This window comes from Natrix helvetica (genome assembly GCF_964273705.1).
Source record: "Natrix helvetica genome assembly, chromosome: 2".
In the NCBI taxonomy this organism is placed as follows: Eukaryota; Metazoa; Chordata; class Lepidosauria; order Squamata; family Natricidae; genus Natrix; species Natrix helvetica.
Genome location: NC_138552.1, coordinates 17376130 through 17395782, shown reverse-complemented (window position 1 = coordinate 17395782; position 19653 = coordinate 17376130). Strand labels below are relative to the sequence as shown.

At 42.1% G+C, this 19653-nt stretch overlaps 1 protein-coding gene across 1 annotated transcript in view; it reads right to left on the bottom strand.

Annotated features, from left to right (window-relative positions):
- Positions 1-4713: 4713 nt before the first annotated feature.
- LOC309387705 (O-acyltransferase like protein-like) overlaps positions 4714-19653 on the bottom strand; it is a gene marked incomplete at its 5' end in the record, with an annotated part of 29378 nt that continues 14438 nt past the window's right edge. Inside the window, 9 exons of the mRNA XM_081944426.1 lie at positions 4714-4891; positions 6024-6166; positions 8916-9102; positions 11276-11405; positions 13286-13399; positions 14695-14774; positions 15646-15811; positions 17277-17378; positions 18650-18752. Of these exons, the coding sequence (XP_081800552.1) occupies positions 4760-4891; positions 6024-6166; positions 8916-9102; positions 11276-11405; positions 13286-13399; positions 14695-14774; positions 15646-15811; positions 17277-17378; positions 18650-18752 (1157 nt within the window). The 3' untranslated portion in view covers positions 4714-4759. The remainder of the gene's footprint in view (positions 4892-6023; positions 6167-8915; positions 9103-11275; positions 11406-13285; positions 13400-14694; positions 14775-15645; positions 15812-17276; positions 17379-18649; positions 18753-19653) is intronic.

The following is a 19653-nucleotide window of genomic DNA, read 5'->3' as shown; positions in this document are numbered from 1 at the left end:
AATCCATCTGGATGGTACCAATCTAACTAATACAGGGGATCACCAGGCCATCCTATTCAGAAGACAATCCTTGGCATCTAAACTAATTCCTATCACCCCCTCTACACATAATTCTCTTCTGCATAGCAACATAGGTCCATATGGCCACAGAATCAGCAAAGGGTCCCTTAAAACTCTGAGAAACTTTCTGGGATAGAAAGTGGAGAATAGAATCCCATGAATATAAGGCCGTGCAAACTTTATTAAAGTTGCAGATTAGTCTTCTACTGGAGCTATTTTCTGTAGTTCTTTTAAGTAGCTGTCCATGGTCCTGAACATTTGCTAGGTGTACCATGACTAGCCAATATAAACTGATCTACCCTTCATTAATAGATTATGCTAATATACTTTGATTTTCTTCAGTATGATTGACTTTTCCAATCTATGTCAATTAATTTCATATACCTGCTTGACTGTCCTTATGTCTTTTGATGTCATTTGGTCCTATTCAGTATATCTATTGCTTGTGGCTATACCAGACTTCAAAGACATAGGACAGCTAGTCTATTGTTTGACAATCATGGCTAGCTAAATGCCATGATAGGTGAGTCAGAAACTATTGTTATCTCATTGTTCCAAGCAACTAAAGTTAAACTCTCCTATCCCATTAACTTCAATAGCTGTTGAACTTTAAATCTGAGAATGTGGGTATGAAGTCTATCTCTTCCAGTTCAAGATCAGTTGAGAACTACAAAAAGAATGATGAGAGCCAGGAAATAAAGGATTGCAAAGGAAACACTGAAGTTTCTATTTCTTAGTGACCACCACAAAAAAATGTCATAAATTCAGGTTGGTCTCATGATGACCTGCTTTACGAAAGTCATGATTTACCACTTTTGGGCAAGCTTCACTATGTTCATAAGTCGAGGACTATCTGTATGTGTGAAAGGCATACTTCTGTTTACTTACAAAACAGAGAACTTTTCCCTACTTTGTGGAATAAATGTTATTTACATACTAGACTTACGAGGCAATCCAACTCAATGTGACTTTAATGCTCAGCTAGTAATTATGTGCTGCAAAATGCACCACTTCTAAAACTCATTCAAGATCATCTTAAATGTATTCAGGGCCAGGATATATCCTGCAGCGGTTATGAATTCATAGGTCAATATTGTAGATTTTCTAAAAGCAGAGTGAGCAGAATTTTTCCTTTGCTTCTTTTCTTAGTTATTGATGATGTCATAAAATCAGATTCTTCCATCACACTAAATTACATTTTAAAATTATTTTTGTATTAGCATGATTTATGAATCCATCTATGATGATTATGCATAAAAAATAAGTTAAGAGAGTTTGTTTATCTGTAATATAGAACAGATGTTATACCTGTAAGTAGTAAGTAGTTTATCTGTGAGCATACAGAATGGCCAAAGGAAATTCAGACTTTGTTGGACATTGATATAATAGCTTTGTCAAAAAATAGGTTAATGTCATTATTGAATCATAAAATCATAGGGCTGGAAGGGACCTTGGACGCCTTCTAGTCCAACCTCTGCTTACGGCAGGAGCCTTATACCATCCCAGTCAAATGGTTTTCCGATCTATTTTATTTTAGTCTTTTGTTATATATTGTTCAGCAACTTTTCTAACATATGCCCAATATATATGCCGAAGGTATCACAAAAATGATTTAAGAATCTCAGATTAAGGGCTTCACCATTTTTTTAAAAAGTAGGGATGATGTCAATTTAAAAAAACGTTTTAACATAGATCCGTGATGTGGAGCCATTTGTCAGGGCACGTGAGGCACTGCGCGCGCTGGCCAGCTGAGTTCACCTTTTTAAAAGCTATTTTTCGCCTTCCCCAGGCTCCAGAGGCTTTATAGGAGCCTGGGGAGGGCGAAAAGAGCCTCCCCCGCCCCCCCCGGAGGCTTCAGGGACCGTCCCTGAAGCCTTCGGAACGCTTAAAACCACCCTCCGAGCAAACCGGAAGTGACCAATTCGCTCGCACAGAGAGGGGCTCCTCCAGGTGCCGTCCGCTAGACAATGTCGTGGGGCGGCGCCTAGGAGTAGAGCCTTCTCTGTGGCGGGCCCAGCCCTGTGGAATGACCTCCCTCCGGATATTAGGAATACCTCCGACCTCCGCTCCTTCCGTATTAAGCTTAAGACCCACCTATTCCAAGCAGCTGGCCTGGCTCAACTTTGATTTAGCCATATCGCTCCTGACGGGTTTTTAACTGGGTATTTTAATTACATTTAATTTCTAGGGGTTTTAGATACAGTATTTTAATTGTTTTTATTAATCGATCTCCTCCTTATATATATGTATGTATGTTTTAGTGTACCTTGTTATATGTTTGTTTTGTTTGCATATTTATTTCGAATGTTTTGTTGTACGCCGCCCCGAGTCCTTCGGGAGAGGGCGCGGCTTAGAAATAAATATATTATTATTATTATTATTATTATTAAAACGACCCTCTGAGCAACCTGGAAGTCACAAAAGAAGCTCTTTTCGCCCTCCCCAGGCTCCTATAAAGCCCCTGGAGCCTGGGGAGGGCAAAAAAAAACATGTAAAAATGGGGGGAGGGTCACGCGTTTTGCGCGCATGCGCACTGGGGGGGTCGCGCGTTGCATTATGGGTGCGGCACGCCCGCACTCGACCCCCCTGCGCTCCCCCCACTTGTGGCACGCAAGCCAAAAAAGGTTCGCCATCACTGACATAGATCCTGGAAGAACTTTTTTTCTGCTAAATCTTCTTTCCTCTCTTCTATGGAAAATTGTAGGCAGAAATAAGTTTAAGAAAGGCATCAGATGGTCTCCTGTCATCTTTTCTGATGTATTACTTTCCCCATCTAACTTACAGTCGATTTCTGTACACAATTGTTACCATACATATTGTGTACCATGGATGTTGCATATACTATGTTCAGTATATTATATGTTACAAGCAGCTGTCCTGTTTTATCATATTGGATAGGAGTAACCACAGAAATATTCATCCAGATAGTGAGATGAAAGTAACAGATTGCCCGTCTGAATTGCAAATGAGGATTCTCTGAAAGTATCATTTCTTTGCCCCCAGGGACATACTTGGCTACACAGTTATTCTCTGCCATGCTACACTGAGAAGGGATCAAATTTTTTATCCATGGGACTTAATTAAAGTTGGAGGAAAACTTCTGAGAGACATCATTAAAATCTGGAGTTTTCAGGGACAGAGTTATGTGCCAAAGAATACCAAAGGGTGCTACAGAAATTTTCTGGATAGAGAGAAGGAGCCCAGCCGAGAGAAATTTGGGGTATCTATGTTAAGTCTACTTTTGAATTACTCTGCAAATGAAAATATGTGCTGCTTGGTGATCATGTGATATACACGGCTGTGGGTTGCTGTGGGTTCGCACGGGTTCGAGCAATCCTCTAGCTAGGACTCTGCCGAAATTTGACAAACCCCCAAATGCCACCCCTGGCTGGACCCCCTCACCCTTGGCTGGCCCCTCCCACACCTGGCTGGCTCCTCCCCTCCCAGGAGTCTCCACGCGGCCCATTCATCATGCCAGGTAAGTACAGGGCCCGTGCGGAGGCTCGGGGAGGGCGGGGGAACGGGTCTACCGGAGATTCCGGAAGTCCAGAAACAGGCCTGTTCCCGACCTCCAGAGGGCCTCCGGAGCCCAGGGGAAGCAGTTTTTGCCTTCCCAGAGGCTCGAGAAAGCCTCCAGAACCTGGGGAAGGTGAAAAAAGCCACACCCTCCCCCGCCATGGTACAGGAGGCTGACCAGGCCACGTCCACCATGACCACACCCACCCAGCAACGGGAACCCATTGGTACTATTTTTGAAGCCCACCCCTGGATATACACACGTGCATGCGCACACACATACACAAATGTAGTGCCAATTGTGTACAGAACTGCAACAAAATGGATTCAGTGCAAAGAAGAAGGAAGTTGAGAAAGGCTGAATATTGCACATCAGGACATAGAGGCAATGTTGTTGCAGTAGTTGCAAGCTCCATTATGGTTATAACTCAAGAACTACCCATAATGTGCAACTATACTTCAAGACATTGTTCTAATAATGTATTTGTAGTAGACAGTCCCTTGATTGTTCTGGGGGTTTTGGTTGACTGGTTTTTTTCCTAATGTTGTGTAAGATACCCAAGGTTAGCTCAGTGGCTAAGACGTTGAGCTTGTCGATCAGAAAGGTCAGCAGTTCGGCGGTTCGAATCCCTAGCACTGCGTAACGGAGTGAGCTCCCAGCTTCTGCCAACCTAGCAGTTTGAAAGCATGTAAAAAATGCAAGTAGAAAAATAGGGACCACCTTCGGCGGGAAGGTAACAGCGTTCTGTGCGCCTTCGGCGTTTAGTCATGCCGGTCACATGACCATGGAGACGTCTTCGGACAGCGCTGGCTCTTCGGCTTTGAAACGGAGATGAGCACCGCCCCCTAGAGTCAGAAACGACTAGCACTTACGTCCGAGGGGAACCTTTACCTTTAATCATATCTGATATAGGGTAAAGGGAATATATCATCTTTTACTGTATACGGATCATATATTGTAATGATGTTATGCAACTGTCTTAATTTTATTTACTGCAAAATAATGCATGCTTACATATGAATATTACAGTTTCCAGCTTTTATCATGTGTATAGCAGAATCCAGTGTGTTGAAATTCAACATTTGGAAGCACAATCCCCCCACAAGACCCCCCCCAAATTTGGATAGATTCAGAAATTGCAGAGGAGGTCTGCACGATACCCCATCTTTCCATCTTGCTTTTCTAAACCCTTGATCCATGTTGGTGCATGGAACCCAAAGACGTCCTTAGCTTTTGAAGAGGAGTCTCAACCATCACTGTTAATGCCAGTCCTACCATGAATGTCATCAGGCAATGTCCAAGGAACAAGTAGAACTAAACGGAAAAGCACAAACAAAATAGAAGCTGTTTGGTACAGTAAGGTACAGCGGTTCTCAATGTTTAGCCATTGGAAGGAAAGCTTTAATTAAATAGTTGCCTTGAGGTAAGTTGGGTTGTGTTTGTGTGTGTCCGCGCACCCACATACATACATACATACATACATACATACATACATACATACACACACTCACATATATACACACACACTATATACACACAATATATACACTATATTGCCAAAAGTATTCGCTCACAACTGAGTCTGATTATGTGGATGGGTGAGCGAATACTTTTGGCAATATAGTGTATATTACACACACACACACACTTCAAGAAAGAATGCAAACAGATTGAAAAGAGGAATTGAACCTATGAAAGCTACCCCTTGGAAAGTCAACATGTACTGAGTTCCTTCAGAGAAATCATACAGATGTAAAGACTTCAATCACCCCATCCAGTATTTCTCAACCTTGGCAATTTTAAGATGGACCTTTTTTTTTTTTCAAGAGACAACTGGAGTTTCTGTTTTTTTCTTTGAAGACATGCCTTCTTCAGAGTCGAAGAAACGTCTTGGACTAGAAGCGAAACATCTTCAAAGAAACACCAAAAGTCCAGTAGCAACGCTGTGTAGGGAATTCTGGAAGTTGAAGTTTACCCATTTTTTAAGTTACCAAACACTGACACAATCATGCCTGCCATTTTGACATAGGCCACAGGCCCTGCAAACATTTTTGGCCCTGATAACCCTCCTCCCTGATATTCTTGTCTTCTCGTAAGGTAGTCCTCGACTTACAACAGTTCATTTAGTTCAAAGTTATTATGACTTCGAAGGAGTCATAAGTCCATTTTCTCAGCTGTGTCGTAATTTCAAACTATTGCTTAACAAATGGTCTTAAGTTGTACCAAAATGGCTACCATGGGAAATACGTACATTTGTCCACAAAACGGATGCCATAATGGGCACAGCCAATCCCCAAAACATCAATTTATCAGAAGGCAAACTATCTCAAAAAAATGTTCTTTACCCTCCAACTAGACCTCTGGGGAGCCTCAAAGCTTTTGGGCAGATCAATATGATGCTGGAAGCTGGTGCTTTCCTTCACACGCCATATTGTTGCACACTCACCAGATTGAGGTCTGAGTAATGTATCAAAGTTTCTTGAAGTCCATTATATAACAGGATCATCATTGGATGCACCAAATAGCAAGCATAGCTAATTCTCGCAACCACAGTCCAAACATGCCACGAGAGTATTGTGTTGATGAATCCTGCCAGGGGAAGGCAACACAAATCTGTAAGCAACAAGTGTCAGGTCTGGAAGACATCTTTACATTGGCCTTTCAAGCTTGCCACATTTTCTACCGTGGGAAAATGGGAAGGGGGAAATTGTATGGAGTATGGGTGATATGTAGTCAAAATAACATTCCTTTCTCAGGAAGCCAAGGACATCTTGCCCTGCACGTGGATGGGTGTGTGCTTGAGAAACATCTCCAGTTTGGAGCGGGGTCTGATTGGAACACGTGATGGACATGTGGGTGCTGGGCAGGGTCAAAGTTCAGGGTCTTGAACTTTCAACTGGGTGGGGGAAAAGCTTTCAGATTGAGGTTTTCCCAGATGTGCCAATATGACATCTCTAATAAAAGTTAAGGAAACTCAACCCTCCGAGTCTTCTTTCATTGGGAGTGTTACTTGGAACACTGACTTGAACCAGTGGTGGGATTCCCCATTTTTTACTACTGGTTCTGTGGGCGTGGCTTTGTGGGCGTGGCAGGGGAAGGATGCTGCAAAATCCCCATTCCCTTCCCACCCGACTAACCTGCTTTCCAGCTCCGTTCTCCTGTTCAGGGCAACAAAAGAAGATCAGCTGGGAGGCAGCAGGGGCGGGGCCCGCCTATTTGCCGGTTCTCCGAACTACTCAAAATTTCTGCTACCACTTCGCCAGAACCTGTCAGAACTGGCTGAATACCACCTCTGACTTGAACAGTTTGTTGTTTTCCTCAAAGAGTAAAATAATTGTTTTTTGGCTAGCTGGGGAATTCTGGGAATTGGTGTCTACATATTTTAAAGCTGTCTAGTTTAAGAAACTGTGACATAAATGTTAAACAGGAATGGGAAGAGAATTGAGTGCTCCCCTAATATTGATGGTTATCCTCCGTTCTAGGGAGGATATTTTAAATAGTTGTTGCAGGTAGCAATAATGGTGGAATGGTTCTTGCCCCTCACTTCTGGTTTGTGACAGTGGTGGGTTGCAAGCGGTACGCCGCGTGCGGGCGTACCTGTGCCTGCCGGGAGCACCGGGTACCGTTCTGGTACTTACCTGTATTTGAGCTCTTTGGTGCTTCTGCGCACGCCGCCTGCGCAACGCTCCGCCAAGCAGCTAGAGCATTGTGGAAGCATCGTGGAGCGTTGCGGAGCATCGCAGGAGACAAGGATGCATGCGTGCGCGTGCACATGTGCTGTGCATGTTCATGTGGTGGACGCTGGGCCCCGTTGCATGATACCAGTTGCAACAGGGTCCGGAACCTACCACTGGTTTGTGAGCTTCCTAAATGTACCCGTTTGGCCATAGGATGACAGGGAATATGGAATGAAACCTACCTGTGGCCTATGTTTGTGGCTCTTAAGCTCTTAAAGAACAACTTGTTTTCAAGGTGTCCTTGTAAATGTCCTCAGCTAAACATCTCATGGTAAAATAAATAGATCCTTTCATTTGGGACTTAGAGAGATCACCGTACAATGTAATTTGAACAACTGATGGCCGAGTCTACATGTTTTCCTCTTACCTCTGGTGCTTTATGTCCTTTACAATGCAAGACTGTAAAAAGGGGATATTTTTTTTTGAGAGCATGAAAGTCATTCTAAGAACCTTTGTAACTGAAGAGAAGACCAAAAAATGCAAGAGAAAGAAAAGAGACTCTTGGAAAGTATTTTTGAAGAATATACCAGAAGAGGATCCCATTATTTTAATTGTGCCCTTATTTTTCCAGTTCTGAAGGCCAACTTCTAAGGTTCAACCTCAAGAAACCCACGCTAGGCTCAAATACTCATAGAGGCGAAAGGCTATAAATGCACCTGCTCTCATTCTCAGCACCAAGCGAGATAAATCTTGCTTATAGTCATGTTTCAGTGGGGCAGGGGAGAAAAAGAACATAAGTTGTTCTTAAACAACCTTTAGGGAAAAATTAAAGGTTTGCCCTGTCCACAGTTATGCCTGACTCTAGGGGGCAGTGCTCACCCCTGTTTCCTAGCCAAGGGAGCCAGCATTGTCTGAAGACACATCTGTAGTCATGTTGCCAACATCACTCTATGCCCATAATGGCGAACCTATGGCATGCGTGCCACAGGTGGCATGCAGAGCCTTCTCTGCGGGCATGCAAGCCATCGCCCCAGCTCAGCTCCACTGCGCATACGCGTGCACCTCCCGCCAGCCAGCTGGTTTTGGGATCTCTGCTTCGCATGCATGGGGATGGGACGCATGCAGGAGATGCACGCACATGCGCAGGTTGTGTGGGGGGGTTGTGCATGCATGCGGGAGGTGGAGGGAGTGTGGGGGGATATGTGTGCATGCACAGGAGTGTGGGGGTCATGCGGGGAGTCACAAACACATGCACAAGGGGTGGGGAATGTGGGGGGTCACACATGCATGCGAGGGGGAGCGCATGCATGTGCAGGGGCGAGGGTGCTTTGGGGGGGTCATGCCCTGTATTGCATTATGGGTGCGCATGTGTGCACTTTCGGCACACAACAACAAAAAGGTTAGCCATCACTGCTCTATGCCAAAGCACACGGAACCCTGTTACCTTCCCACTGAAGTTGTATTTATTTATCTACTTGCATTTGCATGCTTTCGAACTGCTAGGTGGACGAGAACTGAGGCAAGAACGGGAGCTCATCCCTTCATATGGTATTTGGGTCTCGAACTGCCCACCTTCCGGTCGATAGCCCAGAGTTTTAACTGCTATGCCACTGATAGCTCCCTGTTTAACAAAAAGGCCCCTTTCTCCGTGGATATCCTACCTCCGTAGCCTTCCTCACATGCGAAAATGATCCATCCTACAGCAATCGCCCAAAGCGTCCGATGAACGGCTTCATAAACGGCAATGACAGGTGAATAGAAGCTGTGGGAGTCTTCTAAAGTGTAGGCCAAAGCAATCACCAGCGACATGGAGATCATGGCACAAAGCCAACCAATGCAAGCCTGAACCTGCAGGAAGATGAGAAGATGAGGAGAATGTACATTGGCTTGCAATGCCTTTGTTTCAAATGAAGGTTGAGCCAGTCTCAATACCTCAGGGGCTGCCACAAAGAAGAGGGAGTCAAGCTATTCTCCAAAACACCTGAGGGCAGGACAAGAAGCAATGGGTGGAAACTAATCAAGGAGAGAAGCAACCTAGAACTGAGGAGAAATTACCTGAGAGTTAGAACAATTAATCAGTGGAACAGCTTGCCTCCAGAAGTTATGAATGCTCCAACCCTGGAAGTTTTTAAGAAGAGATTGGGTAACCATTTGTGTGAAATGGCATAGGGTTTCCTGTCTAAGCAGGGGGTTGGACTAGAAGATCTCCAAGGTCCCTTCCAACTCTGCTATTCTATTCTATTCTATTCTTCTCCTCTTTAGACAGTTTCTTCTGCTCTCCATTTTGTCAGCCTTTTTGCTTCCCACCCTCGACTCTACAGATGTCTTCCTTTTTGATGTTACTCCCTATAAATGTTCCAAAAAATTGCCACTGAATTTAAAATTTCAATGTGACAATAGGGAGACATTCTCAGATATGTGGGGAATAATCATATACGTAAACACAATATTAATTTATTTTTAATTTAAATTGGTTGTAAACTCCCTGTGTTGACATTCCACGCATCCAGGTCATGGTTGTCCCAAAGGTGCTTTTTCAAGAGGCAACTGGACTTTCTGTTTTTTCTTTGAAGATGTTTCACTTCTCATCCAAGAAGCTTCTAGAGCTGAAGAAGTTTCTTGGATGAGAAGTGAAACATCTTCAAAGAAAAACCAGAAAGTCCAGTTGCCTCTTGAAAAAGCACCTTTGGGAAAATCAACCTAGAGTTCTCACTCAAGGCACAAATGACCGGTTTCAAATTATGTTCATTTGGACACATTATGTGATACCCGGTTCTCTGGAGAAAGTTCTGATGCTGGAAAAGATGGATGGAAAGATAATATTGTAATAAAAGCTACAGATCCCTGCTTCAAATGCTGCTTAAGGTAAAGGTAAAGATTCTCCTTGCACATATGTGCTAGTCGTTCCTGACTCTAGGGGGCGGTGCCCATCTCTGTTTCGAAACCAAAGAGCCAGTGCTGTCCGAAGATGTCTTCGTGGTCATGTGGCCGGCATGACTAAATGCCGAAGGTGAACAGAACACTGTTACCTTCCCATCAAAGGTGGTTCCTATTTTTCTACTTGCATTTTACATGATTTCAAACTGACAGGTTGGCAGAAGCTGGGACAAGTAACGGGAGTTCACTCTGTTACGTGGTGCTAGGGATTTGAACCGCTGAACTGACGACCTTTCTGATCAACAAGCTCAGCATCTTAGCCACTGAGCCACTGCATCCCCTTCAAACGCTGCTTAGATCTTAGTTTTTATGACCATCCTTTCTCCTGATGGTTCCACTCCCCAGATTGATCTGGGCTATTTTTCTTTTCAAACTCCTCCTAATTCATAACATGCCTGCAACACATCTTTATGAGATCAAGAATACTTTGCCGAAGGTAAAGATTCGCCTATCATTTTAAATGACTCCAATACCAGGAATCAAAAGTGCTCTAGTAAGAGCCAAAATAGAGTCCTCCAGGCATCTTTAATTAGTAGTTCATGCCAGTAAACTTCTATACATCTGACTCATCCTTCCTTTGTTTTGCACTGAAGTGAGATAGACCCAAGAGAACTGCGCAGCTTGTAGAAATACAAGGAGCATTCCAGAGAAAGAAAAATAATTGGAAATGATTCCATGAAAACAGTCAATGCTTAGAGGGCATGGAATGCTATTTGACGATTGCATGGTGGAATAATGGAAAGATGAGACAAGACCACGGAAATTTTATAGCCTAGATAATACCTTGCAAGAAAATATTCCATATATTTTATTGCAGATTGCACTTGTTGTTCGTAGCTTTCCCATAAGACCACCCTGAAAATAAGACCAAACGCTTATTTCGGGGGTCAAAATAAAATAAAATAATCCCTGTTTTATTTTCAGGGAAACACGGTAATTCCCAATCCAATTTCAAATTGTCCTGCTCGTTCTTTTCTAATCTGGTCCACTCAAGATTTGCATTTGATTTCAGGAATAGAGCCATGCCAGTGAAATCAGTATAAATCCATTTTTAATTGCTTTGTGAAGCAGAACTTCCATTTACCTTGGTTCTTAGGATTGATGGTTGGTGATGATTCATGAACAGTCCAAGAAATACACCAACTAGAAATGGACCGTATCGGCAGTAAGGTTTTGAGTAATACTCTAGAAAATACATCACAGTGGACATTTTCCTGAAAGGAGAGTAAAAATTATTTTAGTGAAACCTGAATGGACAAAAAAACTTGATTATGAAGCAAAGCTTGTTTGGTCAATGACCCGTTGAAATTGCTTGGAACTAAATAACAATAAACAAATTGAATTAATATTATTGAGGTTAACTCACAAATTGGTAAATACTGTTGTGAATAGAAAGACTTGACAAGGTATACTTTTAGAGATTTAGATTGAAATAAAAAAAACAATAACACCTCTTTATTTGCTGTGCAACATTCACATTTTTTTGTCTTTTAGAAAGGTAATTAATTAAGAGAAAAGGATCTCAGTCAACTGTGAATTAACTGGGAGAAATCTTCATGCAGGCTATTTCTTCCAGAGATGCCAATTTTTGTTTTAAAAAAAATCGGAAGGATTAGTTCAGACCGAACAACTAACTTTCCTAGAAAACTTTCTTTCTTAGCAAGGATCAAAGGATGTAAGGCTCTCCTAAATATTTTTTTTCTTTTCTTTTTCTTAGGAACTATCCAAGCATTTCATGGTTTTTGTCAGAGTTTGTTGCATAAATTCAAATCCAGAAACACACACAGATAACTGATGCAGCAGGATTCATTAACTTCTTTATATACATAAAAATAGATGAATAAATGTACAATACCAACAGGTGATTCTTCCAAGTAAACACAAGGCAGGAGAGTTACAGGCAAACACAAACAGTTAGCTTCATTTTAGTAGACAAGCCCGGACAGACTGCTTGTTTACTTTTCAGAGCAGCAGACTGCTTAAGTTTTGGTTTCAATTCTTTGCACAGCCTCAGATCTGTTTAAGCTCCCATTGGCTGACTTAGTTTCTATGCCTATTCATTGGCTGACCTTGTTCCCATGTCTTTCCCAATCAGGAATATTTTAACAGTTTTTGGTTCTTAGATATTAACTTTAATCATTACTAATGGTAGTGAATGTTTGGTTATTGCCTCTTCTAAGATTAAATAAACACTTTGGAAGAGGATAATTTAGACTAATTGCCTCATCCGTGAGTCAATTTCATCTCCTCACAAAGTTTTAGTATTCTTGCAAATAACATCCAATTGTGTTAAAAAATAATGATGTTACAAACAGTTCCATATTCTTGAATTGGGGATGTAGAACTTTTGGGTCTCCAAATCTCCCTTTAGATTTGAATGCAAATCAGATGGGGGCACCTTAGTTGGACGCAGTTCAAGTCAATTGTCTTCCAAATTCCTAATTGGGGGTCTACATTTAATCTCAGAGGTCATGAATACCTTAGTTTATGAGTGAGAGTTAGAGAGAGAGAGAGCAAACAAGAGTATTTGTGCCTATTTTGCATTATTTCAATTTTTGCTCTAATGATATTCAGTCCTAACCAAACTTCTGACTTTTTATAATGTTAACTTTTTTCCAGGGTCAAGAATGTCTTTTAATAGCAGCACTTTCTTTATTGTCTATGTCCCTATTTCTTCCTACCAGCTTTCTCCTTTTCCATATTCCAGGAAAGATTCAACTCAAGTTCACAAACGAATTTTGGATTCTTCTCAGCCTATCTGTAAGTGAGCAACTATGAAGGAAACCAGTGGTGGGTTTGCACTGGTTTTACTACCGGTTTGCTGGTGCGCTCTCTCTCTCTCTCTCTCTCTCTCTCTCTCTCTCTCTCTCTCTCTCTCTCTCTCTCTCTCTCTCTCTCTCTCTCTCTCTCTCTCTCTCTCTCTCTCTCTCTCTCTCTCTCTCTCTCTGTCTCTCTCTCCCCCCCCCCTCTCTCTCTCCGCTTCTATGCGCAGAAGTGTCCGGGTGGGTGGGCAGAGCCTCCCCCCACCGCCACTACCAGTTCAGCCGAACCGGGAGCAACCCACCTCTGAAGGAAACCATTTTAAGCGCCTTACCTCATATCATGTGGGTTTGCTACAGGAAGCCGGTAGAAGAATGAAAGCAGAGCTGTAGCTGTAAACGTTGCCAGGAAGAGAAAAGTCCCTGAGATGACAAGCCAGCATTTCCTTCTGCCAAAATAAAAAGAAACAGAAGCAACAGGTGGAAATGGTTTCATCTATGGACCTAGAGGCCTACTTTCATGCTTTTTGAGGGTGGCTCTTCATCCAGAGAAACAGGATTATTCATGTTTCTGCTGTGAATAGAGTGAGTGTGTACACTAGTTTTGCAATGCAGAGAATATGGACCCAAATAAGGCCTGGTTAATGAAATGTTCATTTGTCCCAAAGATGGTGGTTGTGGGTTGCCAACGGCCAGCAAAGTTGGTGGCAGACAGTGAGGAGGTTGGGGAGGAACATGGGCCAGGCTTGGAGTCTGGGGAAGGCTCTGACGAAGGCTCTGCGTCAGAGGCAGAGATGGGGCCAGGGCCATCTGACAGTTATCAGCTGCCTTTGGAGTCAGACATCAGTGGTGCAGAAGAACAGCTGGAGCCTGTTCCCAATGTGCGCATGTGCAGAGCTGCCAGGAGAAGGGAACAGTTAAGGAACAAGGCTCAGCTCAGGAGTAAAGCCACAGGTGGATGGCGAATGGCCCCTCCTATAGGGAATAAAGAGGAGCAAAATGGGAGTGGAGTTTGCAAGAGACAATTAATTCACTCCATTGGAGTTAAGATCTGTTCCTGACTTCTTGCCAAGTATTGTCTGCTACTGAGTGGCCTGGCAGCTCTCCAAGCCTGATAAAGGTCTGTAGTTGTAAAATCTTTTGAAAGGCTGTTGGCCGGGACTTTGCTGGAGAGGAATTCACTTTAAACTAAATGATCTCTACTAAGAAAGTCCAGTTTTCCTTTTGGAAAAATCACCTTTGGGACAACCATGACTTAGATGATTGAGAATCTCCACAGACAAAAAGTTCATTTGTTCTAAGACAGATGCATAGAAAATCACATAGGACCTTCACTCTTAACCATTTGCAGTAAATAGGGTGGGGATTTCCTACCCACCAACAGAGTTAACTTGAGGTGTCCTTAGTGCTCTTTGAACTTGGTTGGTTTCTTACAAACGTTTCATTACCAAACTAGGTAACATCATCAGTACTACTAAGGAATGGGGTTTTTCTCTCACTTTATATTCTAGTAGCTTGCCCTGTTGGTGGGAATGGTTTTGGGGGTTGTTGGGTTGGGCTGTTAGCTTGTTTTGCAGTTCCTTGATTGGGGAATTATTACTTTGAGGGGCTGCCATCCCCCCCCCCCCAGGGGGGTTGTCTTATTCTTGTTTCTAAAGAATAAGACAACCACATATTTATATATTTATCTATATACATTTATTTCAGTATTATGGACAGTGACAGGTTTTCACAAGATACTCACCTGCTGGAAAGAAAGACTAGCAGGGGTGTCATGAAATAAAACTGGAAATCATTTGCAAGATACCATGTCCATCCAGTACACTGAAAAGCACATAGACAACATACATTTGAAAAATAGGCAGCTATATAAATACAGACTATATGCACAAAGGACATTTTTGTTTCTATGTTTTAAGTTGCTGTATGGTACAGTTGTTCATTTTCCAGGATTATGATGAGAATCAAGGGATATCCTTATAACTCTTCCATTTTTATTCTTCAGAAGAAAGGTTGCTAGATCCTAAGTCTATCAGTCTAAGTCTATCTATAAAGGATAACCTATTCTTTGGCAGCCCTTTTCCTTAACACAGGGATGTCCAACCTTGGCAACTTTAAGATTTGTAGGCCTCAATTCCCAGAATTCTCCAGCCAGCATGGGGAATTCTGGGAGCTAAAGGCCACAGGTCTTAAAGTTGCCAAGGTTAGACACACCTGCCTTAACAGATGATTTCATTATTTGTTTAAAAAGAGGATTTAAATTATTTGTTTTTCTTGCAAAGATTAAGCAATATTTCTTAATACTGTAGTTTAAAGTACAGATTGAGCCACCCAATTTTTCTTCAGCTTGATTCATTACAAAAAACTTTTCGCTGTGCACATAATCAACATTCAATAGATTTATTTAAAAAACATCCCCCAGTTAATTTCTAAAGCATATTTCGCTATGCATCTTGAGGCATTAGACATGATGGACACATTCAGGGCTAATTCTATGACCTAGATTTACATTATATAAAAGCTGTAGTCATCTGTTCAGCTCCTGACCATCCTATATGTATGAGTATTGTGCCAATAGCTGATGAGTCACTCACAATTTCTTCTCTTTTCTGCCCACAACTACAATCAAGAGGACAGGAGAAGAAGTTCATGGAAACCAGGACAAATTGTCAGCATTCCATTGTCGAAAACATACCAACTTGGGTCCAGCAATGAAGTTGTTTATCAACAATAAGTTGGTCCACCACATTCTTCTACAATTCTCCACTTCAAGTTTCAAGAACTCCCACAGTGATTCCCACGGAGTAACGGAATACAACCCAACCAAAAGACACACGGAATACATATGGAGAGGTTGAAGTCTACAAATGCAATGACAATAAAAAGAGTCAATGTATCAAGCATTGTGAGCTCTATAGCTGATTCCCCTTTTGAGAGGTACCTGTGGGGTATGATTGACAAAAGTCAAGAAGCCTGGTGTGTATTTTTATGGGCATTGCAAAAGAACATAAACCCAGTGGGATTCAAATAATTTAACAACCAGTTCTCTGCCCTAATGACCAGCTGGTTAGGCGTGGCTCGGTGGTCATGTGACTGGGTGGGCGTGGCCAACTCAATGTCACTCAGGTTGACGGGCGCTTCGCCTTAGCTGTTACAATGTAATAAGGGTTAACTGGAGAGGCAGTTTCTGTAAGCAAGGAAATAAAGATTAGGCTAGAAACAACATCAGAATGTTTCTTTCCTGCCTTCCTTACAGGATTAGCCCTGTAAAGTGGAAAAAAAGATTTCTTCCAACAACCGGTTCTCTGAACTGCTTAGAAAGTTAACAACCAGTGCTCCTGAATAAGTGCGAACTGGCTGAATCCTGCCACCGCATAAAACCAGGTGAACATCAAACTGCACCACTGGGACTGCTATTTTGACTTTTTTTCAACCACTCTTTCAACGTTTTCAACCCTCTTTAGCAATAGCAATAGCACTTAGATTTACAGTATATACCACTTCACAGTGCTTTGCAGCCCTCTCTAAACAGTTTTACAGGGTCAGCCTATTTCCCCCAACAATCTGGGTCCTCATTTTACCCACCTTGGAAGGATGGAAGGCTGAGTCAACCTTGATCCTGGTGAGATTCGAACTGCCAAATTGCAGGCAGACGGCAATCAGCAGAAGTAGCCTGCAGTACTGCCCTCTAACCATTGTGCCACCATGGCTTTAACTTATCTCCATATAGCAAAGTGCTTTTATTAATTTAACTTTTTAGATTTAGAATTTCTAAGTTGGGAGGAGGGTGGCCTAGTATCCCATAATGTATCGTTGTAATATATGTATGGATTCAAGCAGTGTTGATGGAAATTTGGTCATTTTTCTAAGTACTGTCCAAATTTTTGGGGGGTGGCATCCAGTGAGCCGATAACTACTGGAACTAGATCTTGATATTTTGTGAACTTCAATTGTTTGCCTTCTATTCTACTATCCCCTAGTATTGCTGTATCAATTAATTACACTTTCTCCTTTCAACCACAGATACATCTCTTATGAGCTAGAACTTTATCAGTATATATTCAGAAACCCCACGGTATTTCAACCTCCTCCTTTTTTACTATCTTTTCAATTATAGTTTGCAAATGAAAATTGTTCTCCCCAGAATTTTCCAAATGGACATGCTAATGCACTTGTGCTTCCTTTTTTTTAACATCGCCAAATCATGTGCACCATCAGCACAGCATGCAAATGGGAAAAAAAAAATGACTCCATGTCCACTTCGTTAGGTGGAAAATCCCCCCACTTCAACAAACCATTTCAAAAGAAAAATTTTTTAGCTTGTACCGGAGAAATCGATTCCATAAATACTTCAAGGCAATGTAAAAGTTAATGCCTTTTCCTGAGCAATTTACCATCTTCAGAAATGACCAGGAGCTTAATAAGCCACTAGAAGGAAAGAAAATCATATTAAATTTACCACTTTATTTTTCAAAGCTTGTTTCTTCCTCATGCTTTCTTATATAACTGTATAGTTGATGAAAATGACACGAAATTAGTCACGTGCTATCAGAAAGATCCTCTTGCTTGAAAAGCAAATATTCTGACTTCATAATGCCAGTTTCTCTTTCCCTTCATTGAAAAGTGAAGTTCGCTGTCCTATAACAAGAATATTTGCTGCCTAACAATTGGGAAATTGTGCTACTGTAGGAAGTTAGCACCCACCCCTCTCCTAGGAAAATGAGATTTTTTAGGAAATATTAAAAGGACAAAATATTTCCCTAAAAGAGACAGAAACTCAGCCTCCCCCACCTTTGTCAATGGGCCATTAAGGCCTGGGCCAGTCTATTCTACATAACAAAGATCTACCTCCTTCAGCTCCAGAGTGATGGGTTTCTTTTGAAGGTATTTTGCTTCTCATCCAGAGCTGAAGCAGCTTTTTGGATGAGAAGCGAAATGTCTTCAAAGAAAAACCAGAAAGTCCAGTTGCCTCTTCAAAAAAACAAACACCTTTGTGATATTTCTTTTTATCTTCATTTACTGCAAGAATAGGTCGACCACAATAGAAGCAGGGTATTTGTGGGAATTTCTGTTTTTTGCGTGCCGAACCAGCAGTAACCCACCCCTGCTTCCCACCAAAGGTGGTCCCTATTTTTCTACTTGCATTTTTTTACATGCTTTCAAACTGCTAGGTTGGCAAAAGCTGGGACAAGTAACGGGAGCTCACTCTGTTACGCGGCACTAGGGATTCGAACTTCCAAACTGCTGACTGTTCTGATCGACAAGCTCAGCATTTTAGCCACTGTGCCATCACGTCCCTTATCCTATGGATACTCCTGGCCAAATTATGTTCAGAGATATATCTGATTTCAATAACTAATGAACTGATATTTTAAATAATGAAACTGCATAAGTATATTAAAAAGGTGGACAATTGAAGTCATTAATATACCAGAAAACTGAACATAAACCTTGTGGAAATTTGATAAGAGGTTCTTTCTTTTTTCCCCTATTCTACGAATTCATGATTAAGTTGTATCATTTAATCAATGGGACCATGGGTACTGATATGTATTTCTTTGCACACAATGCAAGTTATCTTGTTATGAGTTACTAGGACACTGAAGGCAAACATATCCACACGGGAAACTGAAATGTGTCATAAATAGGTAGGCGTAGGTGTGTGGAAGGGTGGAAATTGCTACTAATATTTGACTTACCTAATGATGAAAAATGTGTCAACGCCTAAATAAAATGGACCACTTCGAGAATATATGTAGATAGGATTTTTTAGTACTTTAGCCTCCCATTCCAGTGTGTTATCTGTAGCAACACACATAAAAATAAAGTACAGGTGGGGATTTTGGGACAGACGTTTATCAAAGCCTTTTTATTTTTAAACTTACAGGGACTTGTAGAGCTAACCATAACCATTTTCGCAACATCAGGTGTAATCATTTAAAATAAAAAAAATACTATTTATTTTAAGCATTTTAAAAATGTCAGATGTTATCTATCTTTAAGCAGCTGTGTCTGCTTGGAAAAGAAGCCAACGTTGGATGGAATTCTTTTTCTGGAGCTTAATGGCCCCTTTGAGAAATAGGAACGTAGAATAATAGGGCTGGAGGGGACCTTGGAGGTCTTCTAGTCCAACCCGCTACTGAAGCAGGAAACCCTACACCAGTGTTGATGAACCTTTTCGGCACTGAGTGCCGAAATGGGGGGGGCGCACGGGCACCGGAAGAGCAGCCAACCGATGTGCATGCATGCGCCAGGAAGATGATTTTCCAGTTTCTGGCACACGCATGCATGGTGGCCACCAGGTCTTCTGGTTTCTGGCACGCATGCGTGCACGAATACCACCTGGCCGGTATGCATGCCGGAAACCAGAAGATTATCTTCCCAGCACATGAATGCACACCGGGCTGCTTCTGTTCTGGTTTCTGGCCCTCCCAGGTGCATGAAGAGCAGCTGGCTGGTGCACTGGAACCCAGAAGAGCAACAGGCAACGGCTCATGTGCCCAGCGATATGGCTTTGCTTGCCCCTTCTGGCACGTATGCCATAGGTTCACCATCACAGCCCTATACCATTCCAGACAACCTGTACAATCTCTCCTTAAAAACGTCCAGTGATGGAGCATCCACAACTTTTGAAGGCACGCCATTCCACTTTTTCAGAGGTATGTCTGTTCGTAAAAGATTGACGTTTAGTGATAAATCCAAT